This window comes from Candoia aspera, chromosome 2, assembly GCF_035149785.1.
Source record: "Candoia aspera isolate rCanAsp1 chromosome 2, rCanAsp1.hap2, whole genome shotgun sequence".
In the NCBI taxonomy this organism is placed as follows: domain Eukaryota; kingdom Metazoa; phylum Chordata; class Lepidosauria; order Squamata; family Boidae; genus Candoia; species Candoia aspera.
The window spans coordinates 31,365,712-31,384,229 of record NC_086154.1 but is presented as its reverse complement, the minus strand read 5'-3'; the positions used below and the strand labels follow the sequence as shown (position 1 = coordinate 31,384,229).

Genomic DNA, 18,518 nt, shown 5'->3' with positions numbered 1-18,518 from the left:
GAAGTATATTGTCAGGAATCTTGGGGCATCTTACTAAGGATTTTGTTTATTTTCTTGAAAAATAAAGAAAAAAAGACAAGGTTGGCATTTCCATTAAACAGGTCTCTATCAATGTCACTGCAGCCTTGAGGAAGTGAACAGAGATCAGTGGCAGAACTGGTGTTATGCAGACAGAAATTTCAAAACTCAACAACTCAACACTAGGCTATTATAGATTATTTTTCCTCTAAAGGATCTTGACTGGCAAAGCTGAAAAAGAGCTTTGATAATTATCCTATGGCAATACTGTGCTAGATGGGTCGATGGTTGTATTTGGTACAAGGCAAATCCAGATGTTCTGTAAACTATTTTCTTCTCATCAGTTCCTACATAGCAATGTCAGAAAATTTTAGTGCAGAGTATAAATGTTCCTTGCAGGAATAGAGGACCAGTATTCTTTGCATATTCATTCATGTCTGGCCCTAGTTCATTGTTTTTCAAACTTGGCAACTTTAAGATGCGAGGACTTCAACTCCCAGCATGCTGGCTGTGGAATTCCGGGAGTTGAAGTCCACATTCCTTAAAGCTGCCAAGTTTGTAAAACACTGCTCTTATAATCCAAGTTAAATGATGACTCCACTCTCATAACTGATTGCAACCACAATAACAGGCTTTGATGAGGGGGCACTTGGTGTTTGAAGCATGGCTACAACAAAATCCCTAGCTTCTGTACTGATGTTGTCATGAGCATGATGGCAAACAATTGCTTTGGAATTAAGCAAACTATTTTTCCATAGGTTTTGGTTTTTGTTGGTGGGGAGAATACAGATAGTCCTCATTTAGTGACTGTCCACAGTTATGGCGGTGATGAAAAAGTAACTTTCTGGTCAGTTCTCGCATTTACGACCTTTGCAGGTCTGTAGAGCAAAGGAAAGCTGAAGTAAGATCATAAGGACAGTTGTGGTTTCACTTAGTGACTGCTTTGCTTAAAGACCAAGTTGCCAGCCTGATCCCAATTGTGATCACTAAAAGAGGACTACCTGTAATTAAGTTTTCAATTTTCATAGTAGTATCAGTGAAGCTTAGATAAAAATCTGAGGACTCCTGACTGATTAGAAAGTCTTCATAAACTGATGGGTCTTAGTATTCAAGCATTCTTCTAGAATTCTTTTGTCACTAATAAAACAAGTAACAGTCATCAGCAGAGCTAAAGTGGAATAACAGTAGTTTGAAAGTTCAGCTGTATTAAAAAGCATAAATGAGTTGCTGCTGAAAAGGGCAGCCCCCTTCCTCCCCCAGTACATTTCATGTTCTTATAATATGTTTGCCTGCCCTATCAGTAACAACCAGGCAGCAGGGAAACAAAAATACATTGCAAGATCATAATAACTCGTTATGAAAGAGGAGAGAAAGATAATGTAAATGTTTTTTTCAGTGACTATCCATAGTCTTATATTTATTTTTGTCCCTAAAACATTTGAAATTCCTGATCTGAAACCTATACCAGTCCAGTAGAGATATATTATCATATCTCAATCAAAAATATTCTATGGCTTACCTTTTAGCAGCAAAGGAATTGCAGACCTTCATTAATCTAGATAGATTTGTTCTTTTTGTATCCCATTGTAAAAGTAAGAAGGTTTTTCATCTATTGGCTCAGAAAGAAAACAAAAAAATATTTGGAAGTAGCTGAGACATTGGCCAGATCTATAATGTCCCTTTTGCAAACAGAAGGGCTTCTTCCATTCATGGAAAGGTTTAAGATATAAAGGAGGCTGCCACTGGAGAAAACAAGCTATGCTAGTTTTCCCTTACTCTGCTATATGTGTTCGGAAGGGCAATTCCATCTCATGCCTGATGTTGTTGTTTATTCGTTTAGTCGCTTCCGACTCTTCGTGACTTCATGGACCAGCCCACGCCAGAGCTTCCTGTCGGTCGTCAACACCCCCAGCTCCCCCAGGGACGAGTCCGTCACCTCTAGAATATCATCCATCCATCTTGCCCTTGGTCGGCCCCTCTTCCTTTTGCCTTCCACTCTCCCTAGCATCAGCATCTTCTCCAGGGTGTCCTGTCTTCTCATGATGTGGCCAAAGTATTTCAGTTTTGCCTTTAATATCATTCCCTCAAGTGAGCAGTCTGGCTTTATTTCCTGGAGGATGGACTGGTTGGATCTTCTTGCAGTCCAAGGCACTCTCAGAATTTTCCTCCAACACCACAGTTCAAAAGCATCGATCTTCCTTCGCTCAGCCTTCCTTATGGTCCAGCTCTCACAGCCATATGTTACTACAGGGAACACCATTGCTTTAACTATGCGGGCCTTTGTTGTCAGTGTGATGTCTCTGCTCTTAACTATTTTATCGAGATTTATCATTGCTCTTCTCCCAAGGATTAAGCGTCTTCTGATTTCCTGACTGCAGTCAGCATCTGCAGTAATCTTTGCACCTAGGAATACAAAGTCTTTCACTGCTTCTACATTTTCTCCCTCTATTTGCCAGTTATCAATCAAGCTGGTTGCCATAATCTTGGTTTTTTTGAGGTTTAGCTGCAAGCCAGCTTTTGCACTTTCTTCTTTCACCTTCATCATAAGGCTCCTCAGTTCCTCTTCGCTTTCAGCCATCAAAGTGGTATCATCTGCATATCTGAGATTGTTAATGTTTCTTCCAGAGATTTTAACTCCAGCCTTGGATTCCTCAAGCCCAGCTTGTCGCATGATGTGTTCTGCATACAAGTTGAATAGGTAGGGTGAGAGTATACAGCCCTGCCGTACTCCTTGCCCAATCTTAAACCAGTCCGTTGTTCCGTGGTCTGTTCTTACTGTTGCTACTTGGTCGTTATACAGATTCTTCAGGAGGCAGACAAGATGACTTGGTATCCCCATACCGCTAAGAACTTGCCACAATTTGTTATGGTCCACACAGTCAAAGGCTTTAGAATAGTCAATAAAACAGAAATAGATGTTTTTCTGAAACTCCCTGGCTTTTTCCATTATCCAGCGGATATTGGCAATTTGGTCTCTAGGTCCTCTGCCTTTTCTAAACCCAGCTTGTACATCTGGCAATTCTCGCTCCATGAATTGCTGAAGTCTACCTTGCAGGATCTTGAGCATTACCTTACTGGCATGTGAAATGAGTGCCACTGTTCGATAGTTTGAACATTCTTTAGTGTTTCCCTTTTTTGGTATGGGGATATAAGTTGATTTTTTCCAATCTGATGGCCATTCTTGTGTTTTCCAAATTTGCTGGCATATAGCATGCATTACCTTGACAGCATCATCTTGCAAGATTTTGAACAGTTCAGCTGGGATGCCGTCGTCTCCTGCTGCCTTGTTATTAGCAATGCTTCTTAAGGCCCACTCAACCTCACTCTTCAGGATGTCTGGCTGTAGCTCACTGACCACACCGTCAAAGCTATCCCCGATATTGTTATCCTTCCTATACAGGTCTTCTGTATATTCTTGCCACCTTTTCTTGATCTCTTCTGCTTCTGTTAGGTCCTTGCCATCTTTGTTTTTGATCATACCCATTTTTGCCTGGAATTTACCTCCGATGTTTCTAATTTTCTGGAAGAGGTCTCTTGTCCTTCCTATTCTATTGTCTTCTTCCACTTCCGTGCATTGCTTGTTTAAAAATAATTCCTTATCTCTTCTGGCTAACCTCTGGAATTTTGCATTTAATTGGGCATATCTCCCCCTAGCACTGTTGCCTTTTGCTTTCCTTCTTTCTTGGGCTACTTCTAGTGTCTCAGCAGACAGCCATTTTGCCTTCTTGGTTTTCTCTTTCTTTGGGATGTATTTTGTTGCCGCCTCCTGAACAATGCTGCCAACTTCTGTCCATAATTCTTCCGGGACCCTATCTACTAAGTCCAGTCCCTTAAATCGATTCCTCACCTCCACTGCATATTCCTTAGGAATATTAGTGAGCTCATATCTAGCTGATCTGTGGGTCTTCCGTAATCTCTTTAGTCTGATCCTAAATTGTGCAAGAAGACGTTCGTGATCTGAACTACAGTCAGCTCCAGGCCTTGTTTTTACCGACTGTACAGATGTCCGCCACCTTTGGCTGCAAAGGATGTAATCAATCTGATTTTGGTGTTGTCCATCTGGTGAAGTCCATGTATAAAGCTGTCTCTTAGGTTGTTGGAAGAGAGTGTTTGTTATGCAGAGCGAATTGTCTTGGCAAAATTCTATCAGCCTATGTCCTGCTTCATTTTGTTCTCCCAGGCCATACTTACCTGTAATTCCAGGTGTCGTTTGACTGCCCACCTTAGCATTCCAGTCTCCTGTGATGAAAATAACATCTCTTTTAGGCGTGTTGTCCAGTAGGTGCTGCAGATCCTCATAGAACTGCTCTACTTCAGCTTCTTCAGCATTTGTGGTTGGGGCGTATATTTGGATCACTGTGATGTTAGATGGCTTGCCCTGAATTCGAATTGAGATCATTCTGTCGTTTTTTGGGTTGTATCCAAGCACTGCTTTAGCCACTTTACTATTAATTATGAAGGCTACTCTATTTCTTCTGTGGTCCTCTTGTCCACAGTAGTAGATCTGGTGGTCATTTGATGTGAAGTGGCCCATTCCAGTCCATTTCAGTTCACTGACGCCCAGGATGTCTATCTTTAATCTTGACATCTCACCAATAACCACATCCAATTTGCCCTGGCTCATAGATCTTACATTCCAGGTTCCAATGGTGTGTTGATCCTTAGAACATCGGATTCGCCGTTCACCACCAGCACTGTCGTCCGCTAGCCGTCCTTTCGGCTTTGAGCTAGCTGCGTCATCACGTCTGGGGCTAGTTGAGCTCATCCTCTGTTCCTCCCCAGTAGCATTTTGACCATCTTCCGACCTGGGGGTCTCATCTTCCGATGGTATACCGACATATCTCTGGTTGTACTGATCCATTTAGTTTTCACGGCAAGAATACTGGGGTGGGTTGCCATTACCTTCCCCAGGGATCGCATTTAGTCTGACCTCTCTGTCATGACCTTCCCGTCTTGGGTGGCCCTTCACGGTTTAGCTCATGGCATCATTGAGGTGCTCAAGCTCCAGCACCACGACAAGGTAACGATCCTTTGCTGAAGCTCATGCCTGATAGCTGTCTGGAATGTGAAGACAGCCAGAGCACTACATGAGACTGAACTGATGAGGCTGCTGCCCATTTGCCAATCCCAAGCAGCCCCTTGGTTTACTAAGCACCTGTGGGAAATTAGGTGACTAAAAAATGGCGAGAAAACCAGAAGTTGACTTGACTGAACACTGGTAAGAGCTCAGCACTCTGACACAGTGATGGTAAGAGCAGTGAAGTGACATATCTTCTCTATACTTAATTAACTGCTGATTCCCCCTTGCAGCCCTGTTCAGAGGGACCTGGTTCTTTTAGGAAAGATTGGGACAAAACTACAAGCATGCTGGATGGAATTTGCAAGTTTCCTGGTGGATAAAGTTGTTCATAGCCACTCCAGTTGGATGCCAGTGAGCAAAATCCATTTTGATGAATGACGCATCCCCCTTGTGTTGCTATCTGGGATTTGGTTAATCTTGTGGAGCCTGAGGAAGTGGACAGGGTCCTCTATAGTCAGAATTCTGCCACCTGTGGGCTGGAGCAAGACTCTCTTGTCTTATTTTGGATGCTGGAGGAGGTGTGAGCAACTGGCTCCAGGAGATGGTCAGTGCCACTCTGATGAGGATGTAATGCCACCTCACTGTCAAGCTCCCAAAACCAAGAACCATGTGGACTTCCGGAAAGACTTTTATTGCTAGTAGGGTAATGTAAGAGAATCTTGAAAGCCTGCCAAAGTAATTCCCCCTCACAGCTTTGAGGCAGAATTGCTGAGCCTCTTTCTTACAACCCCCCTCCCTTGGACTCAAGAATCTCTTCTCTAACAGCCATTTCCTCCCTTGCCTTTCTGTGCCCTCTGTGTTCCCCAGGTCTCTTAGGCATTCTATCACACTTCCTTAAAGAAGGTATTAGTATACCTTCTCCTGAAGAGGCCCTCCCTGAATCCAGCTGCCTTTGGCAACTTTTGCTCAATCTCCCTCTCCTTACAAAAGTAGTTGAAAAGGTAGTAGCAAAGTAGATAGAGAGGATGGATTCCCTAGATTCTTCCAGGTCATGGGACTGAAGCTGCATTGGCCACTCTTGTCAGTTCCATCAAGACTTCAGCAGGGGGAGTACACTCCTCCTCGTCCCATTTCTCAGAAGTGTTTGATACCCTCAAACGCTGTGCAGTTCTTCTAGGCTGTCTGCAAGAATTGCAAGTTGTGGGCACCATTTTACAGTAGTTCCACTGCTAATTCAATGAGCATTTTAAGTCAGTGGTCACAGTGGGGGATAGCACCAAAACCTCTGCAAACTCCAGTGTAGGGTTCCATGGGGTTTGGTGCTTTCCCCCATATTATTTGACACTTGCTTGAAACTGCTGGGGGAGGTCATTCAGTGGTGTGGTTGACATATCATTAATATGGCAATGATACTCAATTATACATTGCGACCTCAGCCTGAGCAAGATGCTGTTAAAATCCTATACTGGGCAAAACAACTCAGATTAAATCCTATCCAGATAGAGTTCCTTCTCATCAATAGACATTGTGGCGATCTTACAAAATTTACTCCAGTAGATAACTCTGGACAACATTACGCTGCCCCTGACAGAGTTGGTTCATGACTTGGAGATTCTCCTGGACTTTGCTTTCCTGTTTAAGTAGCAGGCAGAAGCCATGGACAGGGCAGGCTTTGTCTGGTTTCAGCTAGAGTGAAGTAGTCCTGGCAATGTAATTGACAGTCTGATCACTAGGGCGAAGATTTCTGTGACCTAAAAATGTTAGAAATATGCAAGCATTTATGACCTTAAAACCGTTTAAATATGACCAATTAAACCAAAAATATGACCTTTAAAGCAAAAATATGACTTTACGATTTTTCTGAAATTAGCACCCAATTTTTAAAAATCTGTGCTTACACACAGACACACAAATTAAAAGGTTTATTCTTCTTCACTTCCAGTGCAGAAGTGCTAGTTCTGAAGGAATCAAATGAACATTTTGAGAGTAAAATTGTCATCCATGGATTAGTTTTAATTAACAGCAGAATTACATTGGATGGCCACGTGCATCTTGAAGTTATCAAACTCAAAACTCCTTCTGTTGTCCACCACTATGTTCTTGTATCTGGAGAAACTCCATTCAACATCACAAGAGGTTATGGGAACAAATTTGAAAAAAGCAAACTCATCTGGAGAAAATTCTGGCTTGAAGTCTTCAAATTTTGCTTTGAGCCCATTTAGAACGTTACTTATTTTGCAAAGTGTTGAATAACCCAGGTTAGATTGCAGCCCTCTTTGCAGTTTATCACTAATTTTTTTTCAGCCACTTTCCCCTTTGCTTGCTTTAAATCACTCTCAGTTTGTTTTACAATGTTCAGGGCATCACTAAGTTCCATTCCCACAGTTTCAAGGCTGGTGATTGCTCTTGACAATCCACTGAAGTTAGAGCCTATATATGCTAAGTTTCCAGCCAAGGTTTCAAAAAAGGAATCTCACACAATCTTGATGGAGGAAGATTCACAACAGTCAAATTGTTTAACTATCTGCTGCAAGGAAGCATAATTGGCATGTTGAAATCAGATTGCAGCTCTCACGTGACTCCACCACCTTGAACACACACACACCTGAGTTGGGGAGAAAATGAGAAAAAGAAAAAAAAAATAGGCAAATTCTCACTCTTTTTTTCAGGCCTGGTCAGGGGAGAAGCCTTTTCCCTTTCCCTCCCTCCCTCACACATACCCCTGAGTTGGGGAGCACATAAGAAAAAGAAAACAAAACAGGCAAATTCTCACTTTTTTTCCAGGCCTGGTCAGGGGAAAGCCTTTGTTCCCACCTCTTTCTCTCTCATTCTCTCTCACACACACACACACACACACACACAACTCCCTGAGTTGGGGAGCGAATAAGAAAAACAAACAAAACAAAACAGGCAAATTCTCACTTTCTTTGCTGGCTTGAATTTGCTGGCTTATCAGGAGGGTTGCCAATGACCAAAATATGACCAAAATATGACATTTGTTACAAAATTAAGCAGAGATGTGACATAACACCTTTAAAAAGTCAAAATATGACAGTGAAGGTAAATCTTGCTAAACTCTTGTGTTTCGTGGTGTCACAATGTTGTTGAATATTAAAACGCTTTTGAGCCAATACCTTAACTTCACACAATTTACAAAACAAAATAGCACCATTGCCATCTGCTCCCCAAATTCTTGAACAAGACACTGCAATTTCACACTCGCTGAACATCTACTTTTAGGCATGTTGAAATCAGATTGCAGCTCTCATGTGACTCTACCACCTTAAACACACACATACCTGAGTTGGGGAGCAAATGAGAAAAAGAAAAAAAAAGGCAAATTCTCACTCTTTTTTTTCAGGCCTGGTCAGGGGAGAAGCCTTTGTTCCCATCTCTCTCTCTCTTTCTCTCTCTCTCTCTCACACACACACACACCCCTCCCTGAGTTGGGGAGCGAATAAGAAAAAGAAAAAAAACAGGCAAATTCTCACTTTCTTTGCTGGCTCAAACTTGCTGGCTTATCAGGAGGGTTGCCAATGACCAAAATATGACGCTTGTTACAAAATTAAGCAGAAATATGACATAACACCTTAAAAAGTCAAAATATGACTTTTCAGGCAAAATAAAAAGCATCTAATTCTGACCATATTACTCTAAAACATGTTTTAACTTACCTATACATTCAAATAAAGGCTTCAGAAAAGTTATGACATGTCATAGAAATCCTCGCCCTACTGATCATCATCTGGCTTGATTAGTGCAATGTACTCAATATGAAGCTACCTATGGAGATGATCTGGAAGCTACAGTTGGTACAAATCGCAGCTGCTAGACTCCTGACGGGTCAGGCTAGTTAAGCAAGAATAACACTTATTCTGAAGTTGCTGCATTAGTTGCCAGTAGGCTTCTCAGTACAGTACAAGTGCTGCAAAGCCCTTTACAGTGAACACTGGAATACATCAAAATTGAATGTACCCATCCAGTCCAATAATCTAGAAAAGGCCTGTTGTAGCACTCCCCTTGTGAGTTCATGGGATATAGTTCAAGTGACAGGCATTCTCGGTGATGGCCCCCATTTTATGGAACACTGTCCCCCTGCATGTAACAGATGGTCCCTTCTTTGTAGGTATAATATTTCTATACTTCTATTGCCATTAAGATACAGTTCACAGTGCAGGTAGTCCTCGCCTAAAGACAGTAATTGGGACTGGGAACTCTGTCACCAAGCAACACAGTCATACAGTACGATGTCACACGACCACGGCAACTTACAATGGCAATTGCGGCAGTTCTGGTTGCCATCATTAAGCAAATCCTGTGTAATTGTTAAGCACAACATCACGTGATCACCCATTTTCAATCTCTTGCCGGCTTCCCCATTGACTTTGCTTGTTGGAAACCAGCAGTGAAGGTCACAAATGGCAATCACATGACCATGGGATGTTGCAACTGTTGTAATTGCGAGCCAGTTGCCAAGTACCTGAATTGTGACCATGGGGATGTTGCAACGGCTGTAACTATGAGGACCCATTGTAAGTCCCCTTTGTTCAGCACCATCGTAACTTCAAATGGTCACTCAATGAGTGGTCATTAAAGGAGGACTACCTGTAGTAAGTAAGTAAACTCTAAACTCATAGTAAAGCACTATTCTTTTTTTTTTTCTGATAAATGGAACATATACATAATGGTGTCTGGCTATATGCCTATCTTCAATTAAGATTTTTTTCCCCAAAGAAATTTGATTTTTGCAGTAATAATAATGAAATTATGGTGAGATTACTTTGAATGGGTCTATTACTAGTTTCTTTCAAGGAAAATGGTACCTGCATGGAGAATTATGGGGTTAGATAAGACAAAGATGGAAGAATTCTCCAGAGAAAGGATCTACTGGGTGGGGAAGGTTGAGGTAGACAGGAAACTAGGGACAGAAAATGACAGAAACCATTAGGAACAAGAAATAAACTCTTCTTGCTAAAAAAAGTGCTTAAAATATTAAAGGAGAAAAAGAACAGTGCTACAACCACAGCTGAAGATCTGTGCCTAAGTGGATGTTCTTGCTTCCACAATGATAGTGGTTTTAACTTTTTTTTTTTAATTATAAGGCTGGTACGGTGAACTTTAGTTTTGCACTCTACTGTTTACCTAGGGAATAGATATGTTGGAATGACTAGACTGGGAAGCTGAAATATATTTCCAGCGGAAAGCAGTGCCAATTCAGCCCCATCCTGTTGTGAAGAGGACTCCACAGATGGGCTCCTGTAATCACCAGGAGTTAAGTTCAACTCAAAAAAGATTCTTCCTTCATATGCACAACACCAAGGAGCTCCCTGAATAGCTTGAAGTTTGTTCTGGCAAGGATTCTCCTTTCCAGGAATTATAGCCCAGGAAAGATTCTTGACAATGTAACTGTCTTCATTAGAAGGCGTACTTGTCATCTGCTTGGCTTTCTGGCTGTATTTTTTTGAAAAAGCCTGTTTTGCTTGCTCTTGTTTGTCAGGAAAAGAGATACATGTTGGGGATGTTCATGTGACAGGAAGTTCTGCTTCTTGTTCTTGTTTTCTGAGCAGAGGGTATGTTATATCCTTGCTTTTGATAAGATGTCAGGACTGTGATTTGCAGCACGAATGGAAGACAAGTGATTATGTCTACATCTTTAAAAATAAACCCCAGTGCCTTTTTTGAATGAGCAATACGTATGTCTGGCTCCTAGCCAGAATTGTGAAGTGCTATAATGCTCCTGGTGTTATGAAGTTTGCTGATCTGGCTGTCCGCCAAACATATATAATATTCATTCTGATAACATGGATGTTTGTCTTTTCAAAGGAATGGCTGCTGTTCTGTGGTTTCTTTGTGCACACTACATTTTAAATACCTGAATAGCTTTCCATTTTTAATGCTAAGGAAATGGAAAGATTACAGCAAAACACAAGTATTCTTTCTTCTCTTTAAAATGAATTTGCAACTGATTTATAAATGATTTGTAATATGCTCAAATAGTCTTTAATAAATAAATAGTAAATTTATTGTCTATCTCTTTAGTCCCCTAGGGAGCTTGAATAGTGTAGGTCATGGGACAGTGTTTTCTACCCTCTTTTTCTACATCCTCAAAGATAGGTGACTGACCAACGGTAAGTTTACTTCAGTACATTTCTAGAATAACCAAAGAATAAGAAACACCAGTCCTATACTAAATAGCTCCCAATTGTAGATTCAGTTAAAATTGTGGGACAGCTCTGATTTACTGGAACATTAAGTCCTTGGAAACATTGTTCTGAAAAGGACATTGATCCAGACTTCTGCTAAGATGCTGGTTGTTCAGTTATCAGCCTCTCAGGTATATGTTAATGTATTTAAGTTGTTGACACCAGCAGGTTTTTAGGACATTTGTATACCTGTTGGTTCAAAAGGAGTGGTGCTATAAATAAACTGGATATTAATTAAATCTTGAGGTTGAGCGGTTTAAAATAGAGACATAATTAGGAGAAGTCAGCTGTCCTGGCATATGTAATTAAGCAATAGACTTAGAAAAATGCCTGCAATGTTGGTAGGTTAAATATATTATGTTCTGGTTGATTTGTCAGGCTCTTGGGTGTATGGGAAGATATATTTTACAAAGAAGAGAATATGTTCCCCACCTTGAGTTATTTGTAAAAATAATAAAGGCGGGATAAAAAATAAAATTAAAAAAAACAATAACGGTGCATGAAATGCAGAGCAAGAGAGTGAGAGAGTAAGGAAGAGAAGGAAATCAGGTACGAATAGCAGACACACATCCTGCTGTTTTGTTTTATGTTTTTGTTGGGTTTTGTTTTGTTTTTGCCATAGAGTTTTTTTTCTCAGGCTATCAATCAACTTTTCACCACTTCCTGCAACAGCAGGTCTGCAATAAATCCTGCTGTAACTGACTGGGTTTCATTTCCTCTGCCAAACTCTGCTAACCTGCGAGGCATGACACAGTGACACCAGAGTGAGCAGCTGATAATGTAATACACAACTCCTGTGAGGCAAAAGTTAAAAGTGCATGTTCTCTCAGCTGAATGATTTTAAAGATCTTTATATTCTAGTTCCCAGGAGGGATAATTACTCTGTATATCATGGAGAGCATTTCTTAATCTCCTAAAGGAATTTTATTTAAAAGTGTGTGGAAAGGATGGAGACAACTGGATGGTGGGTTTTTTTTTTAATGTTCTCAGCCCTTTCTAAATTGCCTTCATTCCAGGGGGCAATGCAGCCTCTGAGAACGTGTTCCAGCAGAATGTTCAACCCCAATTATAAGACTATTAAGAGAAAGATTGTAACTCAGCAGCTAAGTGTGGAGAGCACATCCCAGATTCAAATTCCTGATGCCGCAAGTTAAAAGAATCTGGCGTATCAGAGCCTGGAGAAACAGCTGTTTGCAGTCCCGGAGAACTGTTAGGAGATAAGGATGGATAATTGGGCTGAAAGATCTAGTGTTGTTCTTCTACATTCCTAAACATTAGCTCTCTGTAAAAATATTTAAAAGCAATCAAATAGCATAGAATTCTCTAGTCTTTAAGAAAAATAGTACATAAAAAGTTTCAATTCAGCTTCCCTTCATCCAATTATTACAGATTTGTTCCTATGACATAGTTAGCTATGAAGACAAGGTAATTAAGTAAGTGCAGAATATATGTTTTTTACTTGAACAAGCAGGTGGCCTTTCATAAAGTGGGGAAAGCTTCTGAAAGAAACAATTCTCACTTGCATCTGCTCATCTATTTGACTCATCATGCCTTCAGACATACCATTCGTGCCATGCTGTAGATCTGCCAACAGGAAGAGATGCTGATTGTGGCAGGCTGTGTTGCTCCTACCTAGTGAGAGTGATAGAGAGACAAGCACAGTTTCTTTTTTAATCTGAACAGTTTGCATGCATCTGTACTCACAGGCTTTTGCCATATTGAAGTAACACCGTGATTGAAATGAACGTGACCAAAAGCGTAAACAGGAAAACGGGGAAGTACATTCCCAAGTGTGCACAAAAATAAAGATGTCATTGGCCAAATGTATTACAAATCAGCATTCTTCTTTGAGGGCCCTTTAAAAAGCACTTTCCATGGCATCTAGTTGCTCTGTGCTTTTTAAGTGACTCTGAAGAATTTTGACTTACAATGAAATCTTTCTTCCTTTCTTTGGAATTCCTGGGATTCCATCTCCCACTACTAGCAGCCATTTGCACATTCCTTTGCTATCTGAAAATTAGAGGTGCCCAGATTTGCTGCTGGGCAAGTTGATGCGGAAAAGGAAATCCCTTGTTAACTTTTGGTACCAGGAGTTGACATTGGAGGTAGAGAAGGCCACAATGTACACTTGTTGAGTCAATAATGATCCCAGCACAGATTGCTTCCACCAGTAAGGACGCTTATATGTACTGTCTGGACCCATTTCAACTGGGCCTTCAACCATGATGAGTACTGAGATGCCTTAGTGGAAACTGGATAGGATAAATGCAGACGACCTAGTTTTCCTGGACTGTTCACAACTTTTGTTACCATGCTATCCTTCTGGATTGTCAGGAAGGATTGGATATTGAGCACAGTGCGGCAGGTCTATGGTATAAGCCCTGGATTTCTGACCTTTGGTGTCTCACAAGGTTCCAGCTTGTCCCTCTTGATGCTCAGTATCTACATGAAACACTAATGGTGATAATTCAGAACTTTGGAATGATCTGTTTCTACTTGCCAGCTACTCTAAGGAAGTATTGTCTAGGCTCAGTGATACATGGATGAGGGAGAACAAGCTGCCATTTAATCCAGACAAGACTGCTATTGTCACTGGGAAGCTGACTTTTGGATTAAAGTTCAAACAGTTTTGGAAGGCCGTGCATTCTCCTGAAAAAAAAACATACACTGTATTCACTCTGAAAGTGTTGCTTGATGCTCATCTGTCACTGAATTTACAGGAGTTGTGTGATGCTTGTGCAGGATGTTCTGGATTCGTTGCCAGGATCCTCTCAAGCATAACTTGAAGTGCTGTTATTGACCTTTGAGGCAACAGAGCATGCTCCTTCAAGAATTGCATCTCACCCTTTCAGGAAGCAGAAAATCTGTAAACCTGCATCTGTTTCATCAGGCTTGTAATTGTTAATTGATTTTAGTATTTTTTTAATTTTGTATTTTTAAAAATGTTGCTAGCTGTCATAAGTAGATAGACAAGGTGTAAATAAAAATAGATAACTAATAAGTAAAGCTACAGACTAATAATATAATTAGTCTGTAGTGTTTTGAAGGCTGCTGGATAGTATCAGGAGGTGATTTTAGAGTATTGTTTTTCTCTGCTCTTTTATTCTAATATTTCAGAAATAACTTTGCAGTTTGCTGAAGTCATATTTCTCCAGATTACAAAGCAATACAACTTTACGTTATCCACATGGCTTAAGGGAAAATGACCTTGTAAAATATTCTGGCCAAAGTGCTATTTCCTAATGCAACAACCAGAGTCTGAAAAGCATTTTATAAAGACCTGCTAACCAGGAGTTCTGCAGCTAAGACATGAGGAACCAGCCCTCTCTCAACTGATTCCCAGCAGTTATTCAAAGGTATACTGCCTTTGATCTTGAAAATATTACTTGATCAGTGATGCAGATTAAGAGCACTGGGGGTTGGTGCTTTGTTGCTGACCCTCCAGCTATCCTGACACAGCCAAGATTGATTGATTATCTATCATCAAGTTGGTGTTAACATTTAGTGATCACATAGACAGATCTTCTACAGAACATCTGTCCCCCCATCTGGCCCTTTAGGTCTTCTTACCATGCACTCATTGCTGCAATAATCAAGTCCACCACCTTGCTGCTCTTTGTCCTTTTCTTTTTACTTCTTTCCCAGCATTATAGAGTTTTCAAGAGAGCCAGGTCTTTGTATAACATGTCCAAAATACAATAATTGGAGCCTGGTCATTTTGGGCTTAAGTGAGAACTCTGGATTGATATGTTTGATGATCCATTTGTCCGTTTTCTTGACTATCTATGGTATTCTCAAGAACTTCTTCTAAATTCAAAAGTGTCAGTAGTCTTTCAGTCCTGCTTCTTCAAAGTCCAGCTTTTGTATCCACAAAATATCACAGGGAAAACAATTGTCTGCACCATTCTAATTTTCATAGATATACTATAGACCACCCTTTCTCAACCTTTTGACCCTGGAGGAACCCTTGTCAGGCCTCTGGGAACCCCTGCATATTCAGGCTGAAATATAGGCCAGAAGTTACAAAATCATTATATTTGTTTCATGTGTCGGCCTGTGCATATGCACCAACAGTGTTCTCTTTAATGTGAAGTTGCCCAAATTTGAAATATGTTTTTTAAAAAATCATTATCTCCCAGGGAATGAGGGAATCCCTAGTGACCTCTCGTAGAACCCTGCTGTTTGACTTTAATTCCTAGAGCTTCAGATTATTTGCATTTTCAGCTATCACAGAAGTGTCATCAGTTTAGTACAAGTTATGGATTTTTCTTCTTCCAAGTTTAAAGCCATGCTAATTTTCTTCCAGTCAAGCCTCCCTCAATATATACTCAACATATGGATTGAATAAATAAAGTGAAGGTATACAGCCATCTGGCCTGAGGATCTGATAATGTGGGTGTGGAGGCTGCAAAGTGGTTGTATTGCTAGGACAGTGAGTGCACTGTCCTGCAGACTATGTTTCTATGGTTTTTAATGGTTTGAATTGTTTTTAAAGTTTTAAAATGAATTTTCTTGGGGTTTTTTAGTTATTTTTTTCTATTGTTTTTGTCTTTTTATCTTTGTACGCTGCCCAGAGTCATGTATGCGAGATGGGTGGCTATATAACTTCATCAACTAAGTAAACAAATAAATCTTGCCTGGTAGGATATGCATATGTGTTTATCAGATGGTTGAAAGGGAGAGGAGCTTTCTTGGCTCTGTCCACCAACTGTCCAGTCCCAGGCCTATTTGGAAGGTGTCGAAGGACTCTCTGGTCATTAATGTTTTCACCCCTGGAAAAATGTTACCCACCCGTCATCCCATCTCATCCCTAAATTTATTGGGAAATTTTAGCAATCATAGAATTAAGAGGAAAGGTGCTTTTGCAGATCAGACTGATAAAGAACAAGAAGCATGACTGACCCACAATTTATGAATAATCTGAAAATCTACTAATGGAAGCTCTTGTTGCTTATTGTCCTGCATGTTATTGCATTGGTTTAGTCACTTTTGCATTTGTGTCAATTGGTACACTAAATGTCTTTGGGTCTTCCCTTCCGCAGGTCAAAGAAGTTGGTGGCCCTTGCCGAATGCGTGCAGAAAGCAGAGCTTAGTAAGGGGAAATTAGGTTTCGAGTTAGATGAGCTGGAAACAGCCGCACTCCTGGTACAAGAGGAAGAGAACGAGTTAAAAGCTGTTGACGCAGGCAATACTAAGCAGCAGCTGCTGCCTCCCTCCCGAGAAGCAGTGAGCGAGTCCGAGGACTCAAGCAGCACTTCATCATATCAGACAGGAGACTCTGATTCGGATGAACAAGAGTCCTCAGCCAGCGAAGATGGGGAAATAAATCCTTTACAACGCACACTCCAAGGGGAGAGGACAGCCCCACTTACTGACGATAATGGATTAAGGCAAGACCCAGGCGCTTTGACATTGGAGGGTAGTAATGAAAAATCAAAGGCTTCTCTACGGTCTACATCTGTTTCTGGAAAACTGATAGAGGAATTAGAAAAGCAAATGCAGACGGCAGTAAGGCTGACGGAGCAGCCGAAAGCTCCATCTTCTTTAAGAGGTGATGGCCAGGACCGCAGCAGCACTTCGCAAGAGGTGGAAGCCGGCTGCGCAGCTCAGCCTCGAGGACTTTCTTTCACCGGACCATAATTAAAAGGAACATTTCTTGGAGGTGACTCTGAAGTTTGGGGGGATTGCAGTTGAAGCTTCTCAGACAATAATTAGGGAGAATTAGTTAATATATGGAAGCAAAATAAGTATTTTTTAAATGTGAGTGTCCCTCATCAAAACCCTTCATGAGAGATGGGGACAAAATCGTACTAAATATAGAATAGTAATCCAGCCTAATTAAGTTCTGATGCCTAGCCATAAGAATTTTCTGTAAGATCTTCTGTAATCTTACATTACATTAGTTTAATTGCCTTAGAAAAATATAATCAGAGATGGAAGAAGGTTTCTAAAAAGAAGTATGTTTACATAACTTTGTATTTTAAAATTAATTTGGTTAGCAGCTTTTGAAATATTATTCAGTATTAATATCTTGTTTATTTGCTTTTAAATATTTTGTGGTGCCTGTGCCTGAGTAGAACAAGCAGAAAACCTTGTAGATTCCAAGTACTTGCAAGGAATAGCTCTGACTTTCAAGCAGATTTGTACATGTAGCATATTCATTACCCGTGCAGACTGATGGTACCAATATTTCCCAGTACTGAATTCTGTGGAATTTACTGGGACTTAACTGGTAGGCAGTGATAGAGAAGGAATTGGTTAGTTAATACGTCACTATGAACCTTCCTAATTTTTCAATTCTTTAAACAATACACAAAATTGGAATCCTGCTGTCCCTCAATATTTATCTTTATGCAAGTTATGCAATGCAATTTTCCTATCAAAAATTTGAATATAAATGCATAAATTAGGTTGGGGTGCTTGTGTCTGTGTGCTTAGATATATCATAATGTCTGTATGATATATATTGGAAAACGTCATTGTGATCATGGACCGGCACAGAGGAAATCAATATGTGAATATCCAAAGCTGAATCAACAATATCAGAAGAGTTAGAAGAAATACATATAAAGAATTTTGACTAAAAAAAGTATTTAAACCAGCTAACATACTTGTTTTAGCTACACATGTGTGACAAAAGAGAAAAGAGATTGGTATATATTCACTTCAGACATATAGTCAAATTCCACATTACATTGTATCTATTAGTTCTTTATTCATTTAGTCGCTTCCGACTCTTCGTGACTTCATGGACCAGCCCACGCCAGAACTTCCTGTCAGTCGTCAACACCCCCAGCTCCCCCAGGGACAAGTCCGTCACCTCTAGAATATCATCCATTCACCTTGCCCTTGGTCGGCCCCTCTTCCTTTTGCCCTCCACTCTCCCTAGCATCAGCATCTTCTCCAGGGTGTCCTGTCTTCTCATTATGTGGCCAAAGTATTTCAGTTTTGCCTTTAATATCATTCCTTCAAGTGAGCAGTCTGGCTTGATTTCCTGGAGGATGGACTGGTTTGATCTTCTTGCAGTCCAAGGCACTCTCAGAATTTTCCTCCAACACCACAGTTCCAAAGCATCGATCTTCCTTCTCTCAGCCTTCCTTATGGTCCAGCTCTCGCAGCCATATGTTACTATGGGGAACACCATTGCTTTAACTATGTGGACCTTTGTTGTCAGTGTGATGTCTCTGCTCTTAACTATTTTAACTTTTAACTTTTTAACTTTTCTTGATCTCTTCTTCTTCTGTTAGGTCCTTGCCATCTTTGTTTTTGATCATACC

At 40.6% G+C, this 18,518-nt stretch overlaps 1 protein-coding gene across 2 annotated transcripts in view; it reads left to right on the top strand.

Moving 5' to 3' along the window:
* The window catches only part of SHQ1 (SHQ1, H/ACA ribonucleoprotein assembly factor), a 107,490-nt gene extending 89,547 nt beyond the window's left edge, over positions 1-17,943 (top strand). For both annotated transcript variants that reach the window (XM_063291593.1, XM_063291592.1), the window contains exon 12: positions 16,284-17,943. In XM_063291593.1, the coding sequence (XP_063147663.1) occupies positions 16,284-16,881 (598 nt within the window). In that variant the 3' untranslated portion in view covers positions 16,882-17,943. The remainder of the gene's footprint in view (positions 1-16,283) is intronic.
* The last annotated feature ends 575 nt before the right edge of the window (positions 17,944-18,518 follow it).